General features: G+C 44.4%; 2 protein-coding genes across 8 annotated transcripts in view; one reads left to right on the plus strand and one right to left on the minus strand.

Annotated features, from left to right (window-relative positions):
* ZNF70 (zinc finger protein 70) overlaps positions 1–21,186 on the minus strand; it is a 59,019-nt gene that overhangs the window by 6,870 nt on the left and 30,963 nt on the right. For 6 of the 7 annotated variants that reach the window (XR_007145853.1, XR_007145855.1, XR_007145854.1 and 3 more), the window contains exon 4: positions 513–2,059. The gene's annotated coding sequence lies outside the window, so the exon portion shown is untranslated. Of the gene's footprint in view, positions 1–512; positions 2,060–21,186 lie in introns of those variants that run through there. The other variant, XR_007145851.1, reaches the window with a different exon arrangement.
* On the plus strand, positions 6,342–20,227 carry IGLL1 (immunoglobulin lambda like polypeptide 1). The gene is made up of 3 exons (XM_053447892.1): positions 6,342–6,541; positions 18,396–18,514; positions 19,839–20,227. Exons 1-3 carry the CDS (start codon positions 6,342–6,344, stop codon positions 20,156–20,158), a joined length of 639 nt encoding a protein of 212 aa, XP_053303867.1. The 3' UTR covers positions 20,159–20,227.

Raw genomic sequence — 21,186 nt, forward strand, 5'->3', positions numbered from 1 at the left:
ATGACTTGATTGTATGGTAATTCTATTTTTAATTTTTTGAGGATCCTCTATGTTGTATTCCAGGGCAGCTGCACCATTTTAAATGCCCACAAGTGGACAAAGGTTCTAATTTCTCCATATCCTCACCATTTGGTAATTTTCTGTTCTTTTGATAGTAGGCATCGCAGAGGATGTAAAATGGAGTCTCATTGTGGTTTTGATTTTCATTTCCTTAATGATGAGTGATGTTGGACATTTTTTCATGTACTAGTTGGACATTTGTATATCTTCTTTGGAGAAATGTCTGTTCAAGTCCTTCACTCATTAAATTTTTTTTTACACTTATTTATTTATTTATTTATTTATTTTTGAGAGATAGAGACAGAGCACAAGCGGGGGATGGGCAGAGAGAGAAGGAGACACAGAATCTGAGGCAGGCTCCAGGCTCTGAGCTGTCAGCACAAAGCCCGATGTGGGTCTTGAACTCACAAACCGTGAGATCATGACCAGAGTTGAAGTCAGATGCTTCACCGACTGAGCCACCCAGGCGCCCCATCCTTTGCTCATTTTTTAACTGGGTTCGGGTTTTTTGTTTTGAGTTGTAGGAGTTCTTTATACACTCTGGATATCAATCCTTTATCACATAAATGATTTGCAAATATTTTCTCCCATTCTGTGTATGGTATTTTCATTCTTGACTGTGTCCTTTGACTCATATAAGTTTTTTAATTGATGTGGTTTGACTTGTCTATTTTTCTTTAGTTGCCTGTGCCTTTGGTGCAATATCCCAGACATCATTGCCCATAAGTTTTGGTATGTTGTGTTTTCATTTCCATTCATCATAAATATTTTCTAATTTCTTTTGTGATTTATTCTTTTGACCCATTAACTGTTTAGGAACATGTTGTCCAATTTCCACATATTTGTGAATTCCCCAAATTTGCTTCTGTGATTGCTTTTTTATTTCAGTACTTTGTGGTTGGAGAATATACTGTGTATTATTTCCATCCTTTTAAATTTAGTAAGAATTATTTTGTCACCTACCACAGGGCCTATCCTGGGGAATGTTCCATGTGCACTTGAGAAGAATGTGTACACTGCTATTGTTGAGTGAATGGACTGTTCTAGAGATGTCTGTTAGCTTTTGTTGGCTTTCAACATTGTTCAAACCCTGTATTGCCTTCTTGATATTCTGTTTAGTTGTTCTATGTATTATCTAAAGTGGAGCCTAGGAACCCAAAACTAATATAACACTGTATGTTGTATACTGGAACTAAAATTTAAAAACTTCATAAAATTAAAACAACAACACAAAAAGATCCATAAGGAATCCAGAACAAAAAGTTTCAATGAACAGTCAGATAAGGAAAAAAGAAAGAAAGAGAAAGGAGAAAGGAAGGAAGGAAGGAAGGAAGGAAGAAAGATCAGAGTCTCCAACCACTATTACTGAATGAAGGAGCTTGTTTGAACAAATCCTGAATATGGTTTCTGATACTTGGGATCAGATCAAGGGGTGGGAGGAGGGTACAAGATGTTTTAGTTCACCCTCACAGAAGAAAAAAAAATTGAGCATAAGTGCAGGATAACATGACTTGACCTTACATCACTCCCTCAAAGTGAAAAATATGAAAAAAGACTTAAAGTCTAAGGAAAACACTTCCATCCTCTGCAAGCCTCTTGCTCTCTCCCCCTGAGGCTTTAATTGTCAGCCCAGAGCTAAGGCATAACGGTGCAGGGGCCAAAAGATGGTGTGAGCAGGAATTTTACGCAGGATTATCTGGAATGCAGCTGAGGGAGAAGGAGCTGAAAGCGTTATCGTCATTACAGGCCATCCACACCCTTCCCTCCACCTCCAGGGAGTACCTTCTAACTGGGAAGTATGGAAAAGTCCCTCAAATCTGCACTCTTTTCTTGTTTCCTGAGTCTCAATAGTATGCACATGCACACGAAGAGGCATGGGCTTCTGAAAGTTCAACCCTCTGACAATCCAGTTCAATCTCGGCTTCAGTTCAGCAGACATCAGATCTGTCTTCAGGGATTACCCCTCTGGACCCAGGTGACCACCACTGACTTCCATTACCTGTTGGACAAGTGCAAACACCATTCATCAGGGCAGCCAGGGGGCAGTACAGAGTTGCCTTTGCACCTTGAGGCTCAAAGTGTGGTCCATAGTCTGACTGCAACCCCACCACCTGGGAACTTGTTTAAAAAAAAAAAAAAGGAAATAAACAGTAAAAAATAAAAAAAAAATTAAAAGACACGTTGTCCGGTTCATCCCAGACCTGCTGAATCTGAATCCACATGTTCACAAGATCCCTGGCGTTCCATGCACATCAAAGTCTGAGAAGCACTTCCTTGGCCCTCATTATCTGGTTCAACCTCACCTATTGAGACACTTTCACTGAAACCACAAATTTGGGCAAGCAGAGAACATGACTTCCCATTGGTCTCTGACTCCACTGGGTTCTAAAACTGCAGACCCCTCCCTCCTACTTAGTCTGGGCTATTTTGGCATCTTGAGCAACCCTCCAACTGTAGCTTCTCAGCCCTGCTTCTTTGATTGCCACTGCCCCTCCTGCATCTGGGAGCCAGCTCCCTCCTCCTGCATCCAGTTTCCCCTGGTAGTAGTGTTTTCCACTTGGGTGGGGGTGGTTACCCCCACCCTACCACCCCTGCACCCTCTACTTTCTCAGCCCTCATCCAGCAGGACCTGGAGGCCTGTACCCCTGGCTGAGACTGTTGCTGCCCTCCCTTGATTTCCTCAATCCCATGAATACCCCTCTGAGTTTTGCTGCAAGGGAAACAGACAAGCATTTGACATCGCTGGTGGCCACTCTTCCTCCATTAAAACTTCCAAGACAAGCAGTTTTAGAATAGGTGGGTGAATAGGATTGGCTTTATTTCCTGTTTGTTTCAACCAAGGCTTAAGAAATACCTGGGGGTGCCTGGGTGGCTCAGTCAGTTAAGCGTCCGACTTTGGCTCAGGTCATGATCTCACAGTTGGTGAATTCAAGCCCTGTGTCAGGCTCTGTGCTGACAGCTCAGAACCTGGAGCCTGCTTCAGATTCTGTGTCTCCCTCTCTCTCTCTGTTCCTCCCCCGCTCACGCTCTGTCTGCACCCCCCCTCAAAAATAAATATTAAAGATATACCTGAAATGCAAAGGGCCTTCAGGCCAGGCCTGAATCCAGTCCAGGGAGGGGGTGGGAAAGTACTGGGTTTTTGCATCAGAGTTGCTGCTGCAGCTGCACTGGCTGGGAAGGCCCATCCCATCCCTCAGGGGTCCCCAGGATCTGGCCAGACCTGGATTTTCAATCTCAGCCACCATAAGAGGATGTGGTCTATGCCCAGTGGCTGTGGGAGGGCAGCTAGGGTCACTAAGCTTAGGGACAGCCCCTTCTCCCTGAGACTTGGGGCTGTCTCAGGTGGAACCACCACTTTTGAACCCTGGGCAGTGGGTGAGTGTCACACCCACATGGGGGAGCTGATGGGGGAGCGGTTTCAACTTGAACCCCTGGGCAGGCCTTGCCCCAGCTCCAAAGGTGCAAGAAGCCCGAAGTCAGAGGCAGGAATGGGCCAAGCATCAGGAGAAGCTAGACTGAATCAGAGGCCTTCCAGGGGCTGTCCCTGTCCCCTGCATGACGTCTGTTAGGGTGCCTAATCCCATTACTGTTCAGTGCCGTGTCCATCTTCCTGCAGACCCTGAGGTCCCCAGGATGCAATACCTGGCCCTCAGGGATGCTCAGTCACTATGTGGGGGACACAGGAATCCAAGAAGAGTCACAATCCTCCATGGAGTCTGACCTCATTGTGGCCCTCATGAGCTGCATGTGATACCCAGATGTCCTTATGTCTGTCTGTTACAGACATGGAACAGACAGACCCAGACATGTTACAGCATCCCAGGACCACTGCTGGACAGATGCCAAGGGGATGCCAGGGATGGCCTGGCTCCCCTAGGGCGTACGGCATCCATGAAATTCACTCTGGGGGACCCTAGGGGGAGCCTCATAAACATGGATGAACCACCAGGACCACACTGCTCCAGGACACACTGGGACACAGAAGACCTAAAACAAAGGGTATTTTCAAACATGAACACCAGGTCAGCCAACGGTGAGGTACAAGGGTAAATTTAACAACTAGCTGTGTCTCGTATGCAGAGCTGAACCAGCGTTTCACAGGACAGTGTTTTCCATAAGTTTTTGCATCAAAACTCCCAGTAAGAAGTGCATTTCCCTGCGTCGCCTGGGTGGCTCAGATGGTGCAACAGTTGATTTCAGCTCCGATCATGATCCCAGGGTCATGGGACAGAACCCTGCGACGGGCTCTGCATTTATGTGGAGCCTGCTTCGGATTCTTTCTCTCTCTCCCTCTGTCCCTCTCCCCAACTCATGTGCTTTCTCTCTCCCAAAAATAAAAATAAAATAAATTAAAAAATAAAATCGGGGCACCTGGGTGGCTCAGTCGGTTAAGTGGTTTCGGCTCAGGTCATGATCTCGCAATTTTGTGCGTTCGAGCCACACACTGTGCTGTGCACTGATGGTGTGGAGCCTGTTTGGGATTCTCTCTCTCACCCTCTCTCTCTGCCCCTCCCCTACTCATGTTGTCTCTGTCTCTGTCAAAATAAATAAATAAATAAATAAACTTTTAAAACAATTAAAAAGAAAAGAAATGCATTTCCCATCATTATCCAGAACACATCTATGTATTTCTATAATTGAAGCAAAATCCCACGAACTATCACCATCCCTCCCCTTGCATGGGATGTTCTCCATTCTCCTGTCTGCTCTAGGCTGCTTCACTTTTGCAAAATGCTGATTGCAACTGACTGGACGATGTCACAGCCCTCTGAGTTACAACACAAACTTTGAAAAGTGACAGTTGATATATAATTAGGAATTCACTATTTTTTGATGGCCTATGATTTTTCCTCAGCCACAGCAGATGGACCAGCTGGTGGTGACAATAATAAAAATAATCATAACAGCCAATTGGTGGTGACAATAATAAAAATAATCATAACAGCCAGCCATATGTGTTATGCTTGTGGTACTTCTCAGTTTAGAAAGCACTTTCAAAGGACAAATACTCTATGATTCCATGTATCTGAGGTCCCTGGAGTAGTCCAGCTCACTGAGACAGAAAGTAGAATGATGGTTGCCAGGGGCTGGGGTGGGGGGAGGAAGAATGGGGAGTTAGTGTTTAAAGGGGAACAGAGTTTCTGTTTGGGAAGATGAACAAGTTCTGGAGATGGATGGATGGTGGTGAGGGTTGCACAAAACATAATTGTGCTTGATGGCACTGGATTGTGCACTTAAAAATGGCCTAGATGGCAAGTTTCATTTCATGCATCTTTTACGACAATGTTTTTAAAACTAATGGGAAAAAAAGGACTTTCATAGCCATTGTCTGCCAACTTGGACCTCACCACGGACCCAAAAGTGAGCAGAGCTAGCAGTGTGGCCAGCCTCACTTCACAAAGAAGACTGGAGACCTGGGAAGTGAGTGGAGCATCCCTCCTGGCAGTGCCAGAGCAGAGCCAGACCCTCGCCACCCCACGCAGGTGCTCGGTCCCTCCTTGTTGCCGCTGCCCACCTCACACCAAAGCATGGAGTTCCTGGACCAACAGTTCACAGGGATTTGGGGGAGACGGCAAAGAGGCCTTGCAGAAGCCACTACTGCGTGGTGTGCAGATGCTGTGCTCATGATGGTGACCTCTGGATAAAATCTATGAGGGTGTGAGTGTGTGCGTGTGTGCATGTGCGTGTGGGTGTCAGAGAGAGAGAGAGAGAGAGAGAGATGACATCCATGAGGTGTTGAACATGGTGCATTAAACACCATATTTATAATTATATCATGATTCCTGAACTTGAACATTGGCTTCTTGCTAAACTACACCTGTTTCCTCCCCTGTCACCACCCCTGCCCCCAGGCTGGTCAGAACAGCAGCCTCAGTCCCAGCCCACTGAACTCAGGTGACTCTTGATGTACTGGCACTTGGCTGCCCTCCATGCCCCTCCAGTCCCAGGGGAGATGCTCCACAGACCCAGGCGCCCTCTGGGAAGGAAGGCAGGAGCAGGTGTGCTCCACCCAGGGTCTCAGGGGCGAGACCAGGCTGGCAGTTGTGGTGGTGGGTGTTGAGCTATGGATGTGACCACAGCAGGGCAGTTGGCCGATGACCCACTGGGAGAGACCCCCAGGAGTAACAGCCATGGTCCTTGGAGAGAAGGTCCAGGCAGAGGATGGGGCCACTTGGGCCAGAAAGCACTGGGACAGCCACTGCGAGCAAGAAGGACCAGGGGTGTCTGCTGACTCTCCTCCAGGGAGCTCAAGCCTGCAGGTCCTTTGATTCTGAGGGTGGATGAGGCCTAAGACAGGCCAGGTGGGCTATGAGACCCCCAGGGGGCAGAGCCCTGGCCCCAAGCAGCTCTGGCCCCTGCTGTTGCTGGGCTTGGCCATGGGCGCCCATTGCCAGCTGCCCCCAACGACAGCAGCACCACCAAGCAGGGTCCCAGGCCCTGGAGCCCCAGCAGGAAGCAGCCCTCGGAGCCTATGGGACAGGTAAGGGGCTGAGTGAGTCATGTGGGTGAGGGAGGAGAGGGTCTTTGCAGCCAGAATTGGGAATGGGACACAGACGGCAGTAAAGGCGACAAGGAAGAATCAGTGAGAAGAGGGGCAGCCTGGACAGACACTAGCTTTATTTAAAGTGTTGACAGTTTTCCAGAGTGTGTTTGCATTAATTTTTTTTGTATTGTATTAAAATATGATTTATCTGAATTACTGAGTTTTTAGCATCCCTTAAATTTTGTGCCCAAGACTAGTGCCTCATTCACCTCACCCTGGTATTCTGGGTAGGGAAGAAACAAGGAGGCAGTGGCAGGACGTCCACATGGGTGGTGGGTGCTGTCATCCCAGGGTTCCCAGGCCTCCTCCTCTCAACTGATGAGGACTACCTCCTTGCCCTTTCCCTGCTGGCCAGAGGCCACTCCCTGGAGCAGTAGGGCGCAGGCTCCAGCTGATACTTTTGACTTGGGAGTGGGCCTTCCCTGCTGTCCCCAGGTCACCAGACCCTTAGCCAAGGACCTTCAGCCAGGGCTACCTCCTGTGACTGACCCCTAAGACCCTGAGCCCACCCAAGGTATAATCCCCCTTTGCTGAGTGACCCCAGGCCTTCCTCTCTGTGTGTGGTAGGAAGTCCCTGGACAAAGTGCCGAGAATTTGGGTCCATCTATGATAATGAATGACACAACAGCACGTTCATTGTGGGCACTAATTATTTTAGGGGCAGAACCGCCTTCAGCAACCCCATAAAGCAGAGGCTGCTGTTACCCCCACGTTACAGATAAGGATAGAGGTCCAGAGAGATGAAATGACCTGCTCATTGTCACCCAGCTGGTGCAGACTCCAACACTCAAACCCGATGGTTTCCAGCTGTCCCCACTCCCATCTCCTAACTGGTGGGACTGACAAGTCTGCCTCTCCCCATCTCAGTTGCCTACTCTGCAAGGCAAGGGGTCTTAACTGAGTGAGGGCCTTGTAACCTGACACCCACTCCAGAGATGCTGGGGCTGCCTCAGTGAAAGGTTAGAACAGGATGAGCTGATTTTGTTTGGTACCAGCAGTCCAGCCAGGGAGGGGGTCAACACCTATGGGTGTTGGGTGAGGACTGGCATCTTGGTGTCTGTCAGGGCCCAGGAAAACATAAGGAAAGATGGAGCCCCCACTGGGGTCAAGCCCTGTGCTGGGGCTGGGATTCCAGGGGAGCAAGGTTTGGCCCCAACTCAATGTTCAGTAGGAGAGGGGGCCAGATGAAGCAGCAGCCACACACAAAGACAATGACAAGGTAGTAGAGGCACAAAACGCTCAGGAAGCTCTCAGCCATCTGCAGGGCTGCAGTGAGTGGGTACTGGGGCCAAGATGGTCTGAGAGAAGGCTGAACAGGTGACCAATCTCCAACCTAGAGGACCGATCCCTAGAGGACAGACTTCATCTGGGGGATTCCAGGGAACTTTTGCAAGGAAAGGACATGACCAGACTTGGGTGGGTGAGGGTGGGAATCCAGATTTAGAGTGACTTTTCTGGGGGGTGGGGGCAGTGTCCCAGGAGGAGTGGACAGACAATTGGAGATTCAGGAAGAGGGGGAACAGGAAAGGGAAGATCCAGGGTGCCCAACCCCAGATTTTTTGCTAGATATCTAAGAGAATGCTGTGACTGCACCAGTGTGTCCTATATTTTAACAAAATGGTCCAAGAGAAGGAGAAGTCTTGCAAGGTATTGGTCTCTCCCAAGAAGGTCCATTCATTTTTGGGCCACTCAGGGCCAGTGGATGCAGACAGGATGGGCCTGAACCAAGGGGGTCATGTGCACACTTGAGGATAGACCTCTTAGACCATTTTTGGAGCAGTAAAGTGGGAGGGGGGGAGGATGCCCAAGCTGGTTTTACAGATGGAAGGCTGTTGGCCAGTGATGGGGTCTCTCCAGGCAAAGGGAGGGTGAGGTTCATCAGGGAGCTGCGGGAGGGGAAAAGGAGAGTGGGGAGAGCAGGGGGTTTTATGTATTTGCACTTTTTCTTGAAGACCTTGAGGGACGTAAGTAAGGGATACTCGCAGTCAGACTTGTGTCTTGGAAAAATGGCTCTGGATTTTTCCATGCCAAATTAGAGGAGCAGCGAGGGGGCTGTCTACACAACGACCAAGATCACCTGTGAAATTGACAAGTGAATTTAAAGTGATGGTACCAGGGGCGGCTGGGTGGCTCAGTTAGTTAAGTGCCAGATTCTGGATTTTGCTCAGGTCATGGTCTCACAGTTAGTAGTTGGAGCCTGGCATGGGGCTCTGTGCTGACAGTATGGAGCCTGTTTGGGATTCTGTCTCTCTTCCTCTCTCTGCTCCTACCCTGCTTTCACTTGGGGGTGTATTCTGTCTGTCTGTCTGTCTGTCTCTCTCTCTCAAAGTAAATCAACTTAAAAAAAAAAAAAACTTTTAAAATGATGGTACCAGAGGGTCGACAGGGGAGGAATGAGTGCTCTCATGGATGGTCAGTGGGAGATAAAATTCTTGGAACAAATAACATCAGTTGCCAAGATTCAAAAAAAATCTGCATTTCTTTTAATCAAGTAATTCCATTTCTAGAAATTTATCTTGAAGAAATAATCAGAGCTTCTGCTAAATATTATAAGTGGGGAAAAGGTGGAAACAACCTCAATGTCCAATGATAGACTATGGTATATCCATGGAAGGGAATAAGAAACTCATTACATACATACACATACATATATACATACATGTATACACGCATACGTACATACATATACATACATGTGTATATATGCATACATGTATGTATGTATATATGTATGCATATATATTAGGTGACTGCAATAACATAATCAGGATCTAAAAATTTTTAAAAATATTTACTTATTTACTTTTGAGAGACAGAGAGAGATAGCACAAGTAGGGGAGGGAGAGAGAGAGAGAGGGAGACACAGAATCCCAAGCAGGCTCCAGGCTCCAAGCTGTCAGCGCAAAGCCCGACACAGGGCTCAAACCCATGAACCGTGAGACCATGACCTGAGCTGAAGTCAGACGCTTCACCAACTGAGCCACCCAGGCACCCCACATAACCAGGATTTTTAAAAACAGGTTACAATCTGTTCCATATCAATCTTTCTATTTCTATTTTATTTTAACTTACACAGAGTAAAATTCCATCTCTTTCATATAGTAATTATATAAATTTTAATAAAATCATAGAATCATGTAACTATCAACACAATCAAGATAGAGAACATTTCCACCCTCACCCAAACTTCCCTGTGTCCCTTCTGTCGTCAGTCTCTTTCTCCGCCCAACCATGGCAACCACTGATCTCTCTGTGATCCTATAGTTTTGCCTTTTCCAGAATATCTTACAAATGGAATTTTGGAGTATGTAACCTTTTTGTAAATTAAACTTTTAATTTCAAGATCATTTTAGATTCACATACAGTTATAAGAAACAATACAGAGGGGTCCCATGTTCCTTTCACCCAGTTTCCCCTAGTGGTAATGTCTTGTAAAACCATAGTAAAATACAACCAGGATTTTGACATCGATACAGTTAAGGTACAGAACATTTCCCTCTCCACGGATTCCTCACCTTGCTCTTCTATTGCCACTCCCACTTCCCTCCCTTCCAAGCTCCTTCCTTTCCTCCTGGAAACTACTAATTTGGCCTTCATTTCCAATTTTGTCATTTCAAGATTGTTGTATAAATGGAATCATATACTGTGTAATATTTGGCGATTAGCTTTTTCACCCAGCATAATTTTCTGGATGTCCATTCAGATTTTGGGGTGGATCATAGTTCGATGCTTTTCATAACTGAATAATAATATTCCGAATACAGAACCTTTTGAGTCTGGCTTCTTTAATTCAGTATAGTGCCTTTGCAGTTGACTCAGGTTATCCCATTTATCAATAGCCTGTTCCTTTCTATTGCTGAGAAGGATTCCACTTTAAATGTATTACATTTTGTTTGGCCATTCACCAGTACAGTGATGAATGAAAGGAGCAAAAATAAGCATCTTTGTCTGGTTCCTAAACTTGAGGGGAAAGCATTCAGTCTAGCACCAGTGAATATGATGTTCAATGTGGATTTTTCATAGATGGTCTTTATAAAGTTGAGGAAGTTCCCTTCTGTTCCAAGTTTTTAAAGTGTTTTGGCATGAAATTTTGTTGAATTTGTCAAATATTTTTCTGCATCAATTGAGATGATCATGTGGCTATCATCCTTAATTCCATCATTATGATATGTTCTATTGATTGATTTTCTTAAGCTGAACCACTCTTGCATTCCTGGGATAAACCCCAGTTGCTGTATGATTCTTTTTAATATGCTATTGGATTAACTTTTCTAGTACTTTGTTGAGCATTTTTGCATTGTATTCATCAGAGATATTAGTTTGCAGGTTTTTTGTGATGTCTTCATTCAGCTTTGGTATCAGGGTAATTCTGGCCTCATAGAATGAGTAAGGAAGTTTTCGTTTCTTTTTTATTTTTCAGAAGAGTTTGTGAAGGATTGGTATCACCTTCTTTAAATATTTGTACACAAACAAAAATTAAAAATTAAAATAAATTTTAAATAAAGTAGGACTTTCTGGTAAAACCATCTGGTCCTGGGCTTTTCTTTGTGGGAATGTTATTTTGATTACCATTTTAATCTCTTCAGTTGTTATAGGCCTGTTCAGGTTTTCTATTTCTTCTTGAGTCAGTTTTGGAAGTTTGTGTCTTTCTAGGAATCTGTTCATTTCGTCTAGGTTATCTGATTTGTTGGTATTCAGTTCATATTATTTCCTTATAATCCTTTTCACTTTTTCATGGTGTGTAGTGATGTCCCAACTTTCAGTTCTGACTTTGATAATTGGAACCTTCTCTCTTTTGTATTTGTCAGTCTAGTAAATGTTTCTCAAAGCTGTTAAACTTTGAAGAAGCAGCTTTTGGTTTTACTGATTCTCCCTATTGTTTTATATTCTCTAATTCATTTATTCTACTCTACTCATTATTATTTCCTCCCTTCTGTCAGCTTTGGAATTAACTTGCTCTTCTTTTTCTATTTCCTTAAGGTAAAGTTAAGTTATTGGTTTGAAATATTACTTCTTTTTTAAAAAATGTTTACTTACTTTGAGAGAGAGAGAAAGAGAGAGACAGAGAGAGAGAGAGAGAGAATCCCAAGCAGGATCTGTGCTGTCAGTGCAGAGCCCCATGTTGGGCTCCATGCTGTGGGGAGCTTGCTTGAGATTCTCTCTCTCTCTCTCTCTCTCTCTCTCTTTCCTGCTCATGGTCTCTGTCTCTCAAAATAAGTACATAAGCTTAAAAAATAAAATAGATATAGGTGAGCTTTAAATGTTTGTGTCTTTTAAGGAATTGGTCCATTTCATTTAAGTGGTGAGATTTATTAGCATAAGGTTTTTTCTAGTATTCCCTTCCTAGCACTTTAGTGACTACAGGATCTGTAGTAATACCCCTCTTTTATTTCTGATATGGACAATTTGTCTTATCTCATTTACTTGCTCAGTGTGGTTAGAGATTTATCAATTGTATTGATTTTTCGAAAATCAGATTTTTATCTTATTAGTTTTCTCTATGTTTCTCTGTTTCAGTTTCATTGATTTCTGCTCTTCACTGTTTCTTCTACTTGGGGTTGATTTTCTTGATTTTCTAAATTATTTTTTTTATGTAAGGACTTAAGATTTATTGAAACTATATATCACAATAGAATCTTTAACCAGGAAAGCAACTTTACAGTGACAAAGTATGGAAGTAGATTCACAACCACAGGCTCTACTTACAGCCGTATTAAGATCATACTCCCCAGAAACTGCCAGCCTGATAGAAAGAGTTGAATTAACAAGATACAAACTCAGTGGATCCAGATGACCTGCTTTATCTTGCTTGGGAGAGAATCAGAGTGTGTAGATGATTGTTTTAGGCAGCATCTGCCTTGTATGTTAGGAAGCAATCTGATCATACATATGGTGAATTCCCCTTAATTTCTATTTTAAAATGTTCTTTTTTTTAGCCCCCCAATTTTTTAAACAAAGTTAACAGTGTATTATAGGTTTCAGGAGTAGAATTTAGTGATTCATCACTTACATATAACACCTGGTGCTCATCTCAACAAGTGCCCCCTTAATGCCCATCACCCATTTAGCCCATCCTCCTACCCACCTCCCCTCCAGCAACCCTCAATTAGTTCTCTGTATTTAAGAGTCTCTTATGTTTTGTCTCCCTCTCTGTTTTTATCTTATTTTTCTAAATTCTTAAGGGTGTAAGTTTAGAGAACTGAAGTGGATGAAAAAGAAAATACAAAATATCAATATTTATGGGACATAGATGAAGCAGTGCTTAGAGGGGAAAGCTTATATAAGAAAATAAGGGGGAGCACTCAAATATGTAAATTAATTAATCACAAGCATAAAGAAACTCATTGATAATAATACCATAATAGTAGGGGACTTCAACGCCCCACTTACAACAATGGACAGATCATCTAAACAGAAAATCAACAAGGAAACAATGGCTTTGAATGACACACTGGACTGGATGGACTTATCAGATATATTCAGAACATTTCATCCTGAAGCAGCAGAATACACATTCTCCTCCAGTGTACATGGAACATTCTCCAGAATAGATCACACACTGGGACACAAATCAACCCCCAATAAGCACAAAAAGATTGAGATCAGACTGTGCATATTTTCAGACCACAACGCTATGAAACTTGAAATCAACCACAAGAAAAAATGTGGAAAGATAACAATATTTGGAGACTAAAGAAAAGAAGAAAAGTATCACATAAATTTTGTTTTAAAATATGAATAATACACTTATTTATTTTAAGTAAACCCTACCCTCAATGTGGGACTCAAACTCACAACCCCAAGATCAAGAGTTCCATGTTCTACCAACTGAGCCAGCCAGGTGCCCCAATAATATACTTTTTTAAAAGCCTAGAAGAAAATATACTAAAACTATTAATAATATTTATCCATAGTGGACTTACAAATAATTTTAACTTTAAGTTTCTTCTTTGATTTTCTTTATTTCCCAATATTTCCTTAAGATCATGTGTGTCTTATTTTGTCATTATTATTTTTTTGTTTTATTTTATATTAGAGAGAGACAGAGACAGAGACAGAGCACGAGCAAGGGAGGGGCAGAAGGATGAAAACAGAATCTGAAGCAGGCTCCAGGCTCTGAGCTGTCAGCACAGAACCTGATGCGGGGCTTGAACTCACGAGCCGTGAGCTCATGACTTGAGCTGAAGTCGGACACCCAACCGACTGAGCCACCCAGGTATCCCTTATTTGGTCTTCAAATATAATTTTTTATCGTGTTAAAACACACATAACATAAAGTATATCAGCCTAATTACTTTTAAGTGTAGAGTTTGGTGGTATTAAATACATTCACTTTGGTGTGCAGCCATCACCACTGCGCATTGCCAGAACTCTTTGCATCTTGTGAATCTGAAACTCTATACTTTTTAAAAAACTTATTTATTTTGAGAGAGAGAATGGGGGAAGGGCAGGGATAGAAGAAGAGAGAGAATCCCAAGCAGACTCTGCACTCTCAGTGCAGAGCCTGATGAGGGGCTCAAACCCATGAACCATGAGATCATGACCTAAGCCGAAATCAAGAGTCAGACACTTAACTGACTGAGCCACTCAGGTGCCCTGAAACTCTATACCTTTTAAACTCTATATCTTTTAACCCCCTGGAAACCATCGTTCTACTTCCTGCTTTTATGATCTTGACTACTCTGAATACCTCACATAAGTGGAATCATGCAGTATTTGAGCACTAACAGTGCAGAAATGTTCCAATTTCTCTACATCCTTACCAACACTTGTTTTCTAGTTTGTAATTTTAACAGTAGCCATCCCAATGAGTGTGAGGTTGTATCTCATTGTAGTCTTAATTTGCACTTACTAATTATTGGTAATATTGAGCATCTCTCATGTGTTTATTGGCCATTTGTGTATCTTCTTTGGAGAAATGTCTGTTCAAGTCTGTTGCCCATTTTTGAATGGGTTGTTTGGTTTTTTCCTTTGAGTTTTAGGAGTTCCCTATATATTATGATATTAATCTTTTATTACATATATGATTTGCAAATATTTTCTCCCATTCTGTGGGTTGCCTTTTTACCCTGTGGATAGTGTCTTCTGTTGTACAAAAATTTGAATTTTTCATTTCAAAAGTCAAAGTTGTCTAGTTTTTCTTTTGTTGTCTGTGATTTCAGTGTCATATCTAAGAAATCATTGTCAATCTGATGTTATAAAGCTTTTGTCCTCTAGCTTTTTTCCTAAGAGTTTTATTGTTTTAGCTCTTATATTTATTCCTTTCATCCATTTTGAGTTAATTTTGTATATGGTGTTAGGTAAGAGTCCAACTTCATTCTTCTGCCTGTGAATATCCATGTTTCCCAGCACCATTTGTTGAAAAGACTGCCCTTTCCCCATTGAATGGCCTTGACATCCTTGTCAAAAATCATTTGGTTGTATGTGTGAGAGTTTATTTCTGGGCTCTCTGTTCTATTCCACTGGTCTGTATTTATGTCAATACTACACTGTCTTGATTACTGTAGTTTTATAGTGATTCTCAAAACCTTATAATGTCTGCCATCCTTCCAAGTTTGTTCTTTCCCTTCACTATTGTGTTAGCTATTCTGAGTCCTTTGCCCCTCTATATAGACCTTAGAATCAGTTTGCCAATATCCACAAAATATTTCTGGGAAAGCAATATTGCTGTGAATTTGATTGGGGATTGCATTTAATCTATAGATCAAGTTGAAAATAACTGACATCTTGATAATATGGAGTCTTTCTATCCATGAACATGGAATATTCTTCCGTTTACTTAGGTTTTCTTTGATTTCTTTCATTAGAATTTGTAGTTCTCCTCATATAGATTTTGTATATATTCTGTTAGATTTATACCTAAGTAGTTCCTTTTGAAGGGGATGATAATGTAAATGGTACTGTTTTTAATTTCAAATTCTACTTGTCATTGTCAGTATATAGAAAAGTAATTGACTTGTATATTAATCTTGTATCTGTAACCTTGTTATAATTGCTTACTAGTTCCAGAAGTTTTTTGGTCAATTCTTTTGATTTTCTTCATAATCACATACTTACAGAGACAGTTTTATTTCTTCTCTCCCAATCTGTATACCTTTTGTTTACTTTTCTTGTCTTATTGCATTAGCTAGGACTTCCAATATGATATTGAAAAGTGGTGGTGAGAAGGGACATCCTTACCATGCTCTGACTTTATTAGGAAAGCTTCAAGTTTTTCACCATTAAATATGATGTTAGCTGTAGGGGTTTTTGTGGATATTTTTTAGCAACTTGAGGAAATTCCCTTCTAGCCCTAGTTTACTGAGGTTTTTTTTTTTTGTCATAAATGGTGTTGGGTTTTGTCAGATGCTTTTTCTGCATCTATTGATATGATCATGTGATTTTGTTCTTCTTTAGCTTGTTGACATGATAGATTACATTAACTGACTTTTAACAATTTTTTTTAACGTTTATTTATTTTTGGGACAGAGAGAGACAGAGCATGAATGGGGGAGGGGCAGAGAGAGAGGGAGACACAGAATCGGAAACAGGCTCCAGGCTCTGAGCCATCCCAGAGCCTGAGGCGGGGCTCGAACTCACGGACCGCGAGATCGTGACCTGGCTGAAGTCGGACGCTTAACCGACTGCACCACCCAGGCGCCCCCATTAACTGACTTTTAAATGCTGAACCAGCCTTGTATGCCTGGGATAAATCCCACTTGGTTGTGGTGTATAATTCTTTTAATACATTCTTGTATTCAATTGGCAAATATTTTGTTGAAGATTTTTGCATCTATATTAATAAGAGATATTGTTCTGTAGTTTTCTTTTCTTATAATGTCATTGTCTGGTGTTGGTATTAGGGTAATGCTAACCTCATAGAATGACTGAGATTGGTAAAATTTTATGCTATGTATGTTTTACCATACATACACAGAAAGAAAGAAAGAAAGAGAAAGAAAGAAAAAGAAAAAAAAGAGGAAAATGGCACTACACACAACAGGACAGATGGAGAGATAAATATTACACTTTAAAAAGGTATTTAAATGTATTTTATTGCTTAATTGTGTTATATATGTAATATTATTATAATTTTAAAACAAAAAGCATATTGCAGCACAAAACCAACAACATCTGACTGGACCAGCTTCTAAGGTGGAAATGCACTGGTCCAATCCTCTGGCGGAGATGTTTGCATGCAATAAGCCCCAACTTAATGTCACATCCTTGCATCAGTTAGGAGTTAACATCAGCAAAGGCAAAACCTGGGGCTTCTTGTGGTTTTGGAGTATCAGAGGGCGATTCTATCGCTTCTCAATTATTCTGAGTCTTGTTTTAATTTTATTTATTTATTTATTTATTTTTTAATTAAAAAAAATTTTTTTACTGTTTTATTATTTATTTTTGAGACAGAGACAAAGCATGAATGGGGGAGGGTCAGAGAGAGAGGGAGACACAGAATCTGAAGCAGGCTTCAGGCTCCAAGCTGTCAGCACAGAGCCCGACACGGGGCTCGAACTCACAGACCATGAGATCATGACCTGAGCTGAAGTCGGACGCTCAACCAACTGAGCCACCCAGGTGCCCCTTGTTTTAACTTTAAAAGGGAATATTTAGATGCACGATCTAAGAAGACAGGTTTTGGGCCTGAGAGTTGGGTAGTGAGAGCACTCGTGGTCACGTGTGACAAGGTGAAGACAGACAAAGGGCTGGGTTAGGGGCAAAGGGTGGTCAGTCTCATTTGGACACGGCGAGTTTGAGATTCTTATTGGACATCCAGCTGGAGATGGTCAGTAGGTAATTTAGGGAGAGCCAAGGAGAGGGTTTGGGGCTAGAATAGACTCGAACATTACAAAATGGGCAGTAGTGGGAATCCACAATGTAGGAAGATGGCAAAGAAGGAGGAGGACCCAGGGTGCCAGTCTGGGAGTCAGCTGCCATGCATTGACTGGGGTGAAAGAGAAGTCAGGGGAGAAGAATGTGGGATCTCAGGTGCCAACAAGAAGAGAGTCACTGAAAAGAGAGGCTGACTCTGTGTTGAATCCTGTAGAGCCATAATGTACAACAGGAACTAGGGAATTGACCAGGAAGAGGACATTGTTGGTTCTGACCTGAGAGCTTTCAGGGATAGATGGAGATGAAAGCCAGGGGAGCCTGCCATGTCCAAGCATGTGAAACAGTGCCTGGAGCTACTGTTGGATGGATGGGTGGGTGGATGGATGAATGGATGGATATGTGGATGATGGGTGGATGGATGGACATATGGATAGATGGACAGACAGGTGTCTCAGAAAGACAGTGGTCTGAGAGATCAGAGAAAGCTTCATAAAAGAGGTGGAATTGAATTGTGTCTTTGATGTGTAGAGAAAAAGTGTGTGTGTGGGTCTTCACATGGGAGCACCATGAGTCAGGAATGACCCAGTCCCAGACCAGTAGGCTCAGGGAGGAAGCCACCTGGCTAGACCATGAGAAATTGTAGGAGAGGAACCCTCAGAAGCCCTAAATGAGGCCAGAGAGGTCAGACAGGTCTGAGCCAGTTTAGGACTCACTCTGCCACACCATGTGAAAGAACGAGGCACTCAAGGATTTATTGAACACCTACTGTATGCAGTGTCACTGTCAGCACTGAGGATCAGGAGATGACCAAGACAGCCTTGGAAAGGGGTAATACACAAGACCATGGGTGGAGTTGGCCTCAAACAGAGGGCTAGGCACAGGGACACCTCAGGGCTGTGGGCTCATCCAGGTGTGCCACAGCTTCTGGGAGGCTGGCTGCCCAGCCCCACCTGCTACAGCCCTGTGCCCATCACAGGTTCCTGTTCTGGCCTGGCCCCCACGGGGCAGGCCCCAGGTGCTGGCCCGGTGGGTTTTGGTCCGAAACTCAATCACCCTGGCTTGTTTTCAGTGAAGGAACCCAGCTCACTGTCCTAGGTAAGTGGCTTTCACCATATTTCCCAACATGTCCCACCCCTCTGTTGTCTGAGGAAAGTTACTTTTCTCTGGAGGCCGTTTCCTATCTGCTTCCCAGCCTTAAGGGAAGATTTGCCCTTAGCAAATCTGTGGGATCTGGGGGAGGTGGGTTGGTCTCAGGGAAACCAGAAGGAAGAACTTCAATGGTACAAGCATTTACCTTTAGAGTCTGACAATTGAATGTGGTCAGGTCCTAGGGCCTGGGTTAGGGGCGTTGGTCCAAAACTGGGGACTCCTTCCCTTCTTCCAGAGCAGACACCTGTGTGGGGTCCAGAGACTGGTTCTGACTAGGGGCACTGGGGCAGCCTTGGAGAGAGTCGTTTGGGGTCTTGGCTAAGGGCTTGATGCCCATCCACGAGGTTGGGGACATGGCTGGGGCTGTGACCTCAGCCTTCAGGAACATAGAGGAGCAACCCGAGAGGAGGTCCATGGGAGGAGGACAGAGCAGTCTGGTTTGGTCCAGGCTGAAGTGCTCGGGGCCTCTATGAGGCTATGAGGATGCAGGGACACAGAGACATGAGTGATGCAGGACAAGGTGACCAGAAGCACGGCCCTCCCAGGACATTGATCAGAAAGGAGTGGGTCCTGGGGCACCTGGGTGGCTCAGTCAGTTACGCGTCCAACTTTGGCTCAGGTCATGATCTCACAGTTAGTGGGTTCTAGCCCCATGTTGGGCTCTGTGCAGACAACTCAGAGCCTGGAGCCTGCTTCAGATTCTGTGTCTCCCTCGCCCTCTGTCCCTCCCCCATTCTCTCTCTCTCTCAAAAATAAGTAAAAACTTTTTAAAAAAGGAAAAGAAAGGAGCAGGTCCCATGGGAAGAGTTTTTTTCTGTCCCTGGAGCCCCACAATCCCAGGGCCCCAGGTGTCTCACCTGTCTAAGGTGAGAGTGACCAAGTGGAGAGTGAGTGGAGGCTCAGAGCTACACAGCTGCCCCTTAAAGTCAGCAGTCATCAGGATTGTGTTGGCAGGCTAGGTGGTAGACTGCAGTTCACAGGGGAAGTACCCGGATCCAGAAGAATGAAGTGATATGGGGGCCAGATGCTGGGCTGAGGGGGAAACCGAGGCTGCAGATGCACCTTTCATCTACCTGGGAGAGGTGACACGGAAGGGCTATTGGGAGCATGGGGAACTGCCTGCTGTCCAGGGCTGAAGTGGAAAGGAGGATCCCCTGGGTGAACCAGCATGGCCACCATGGGAAAAGTCACAGAGGCTATAGATGGGGAAAGGGCTGCCCAAAGCCTGGACTCTCCCTGTGTTTCTCCCCCCTCTCCTCTGTCCACACAGGTCAGCCCAAGTCTGCACCCTTGGTCATGCTCTTCCTGCCCTTCTCTGAGGAGCTCAGAGCCAACAAGGCCATCCTGGTGTGCCTCATCAGTGATTTCTACCCTGGCAACTTGACGGTGACCTGGAAGGCAGACGGGACCCCTGTCACCCAGGGTGTGGAGACCACCAAGCCTTTCAAACAGAGCAACAACAAGTATGTGGCCAGCAGCTACCTGAGTCTGTCACCTGACAAGTGGAAATCTTATAGAAATTTTACCTGCCAGGTCACACACGAGGGGAGCACCGTGGAGAAGAGGGTGGTGCCCTCAGAGTGCTCTTAGGTGCCTGAGACCCCCACTCACCCAAGAGGATGTGCAGCCAATGGACCTCCAGGAAGGTCTCTCCTCCCACCAGGATCATCCCAGCCCTTCTCCCTGCACCCAATCAATGTTCAATAAAAAGTCCTTCATTCAATCAGAAATCGTATTCTCATTGGGGTTCATCACTTTGTGCCCTAAACTCAACCATCTTCAAACATGAACACCATTCTTTTCATCCTGTGGGAAAGGAGTTGGCAGAAGGCATCCTCATGTTTTTTGAGGGGTAGTTTTACTCTCATCCAGAATTGCCAGAGAATATTCCAGAATAGGAGATACAAATCGAACCAAGATAGACTATCCTCCACCATGTCTGTATGCTTGCTTTTCTTGCATGGACCACATCAGTCATCAGCAGTACTGAAGCCCATGGACTCCTGGATAATGTCTGAGCTCCTCCCTGGACCTGGGGCCTCACTGTCTGCTATTAGACCCCCTCCTGAGATGTCCACTTTCCTTCCTTGAATGCCCCCACTGATGCCACCATGCAGAGAAGGGATGTGCTGAGGATGCTGGGAGGCAGGCCAGGGCAGGGTCCCAGGAGCAAGAGTTCTCGAGGGTGGAGGAGTGCTCAGTGCCACAGGCAGGGGATAGGCAGGACAAGGGCATGAACGCACATGCTGAGCCCTGCTAGTTGACTGGAATGTCCAGAGCCCAGGAGAGGGACAGGGATGGGGCTCAGAGGAAGCAAGCCCAGGGGTAGAACTCCTGAAGGCCTTGGCCCTGACCAGATCTGTGGTTCCAAAAGGCAACTGTACCCTAAGATATTATAAAGTGGCCTTATTGTGCTCATACTATTTATAAAACATGGGGACACATGTTATTCAGCTGAGCCATTCAAGGATTCTGTGAGGTTGACAGCCAGGATTATGGCCCCATTTCACAGGTAGGAAAACTGAGGCCCAAAATTATTAACAAGACAGACTCAACTCCTACATGTCCCAACTCCTAGTCTGGGGCCTCCCATCTGATAGACAGGGAAACTGAGTCCA

Source organism: Prionailurus viverrinus, chromosome D3, assembly GCF_022837055.1.
Source record: "Prionailurus viverrinus isolate Anna chromosome D3, UM_Priviv_1.0, whole genome shotgun sequence".
In the NCBI taxonomy this organism is placed as follows: domain Eukaryota; kingdom Metazoa; phylum Chordata; class Mammalia; order Carnivora; family Felidae; genus Prionailurus; species Prionailurus viverrinus.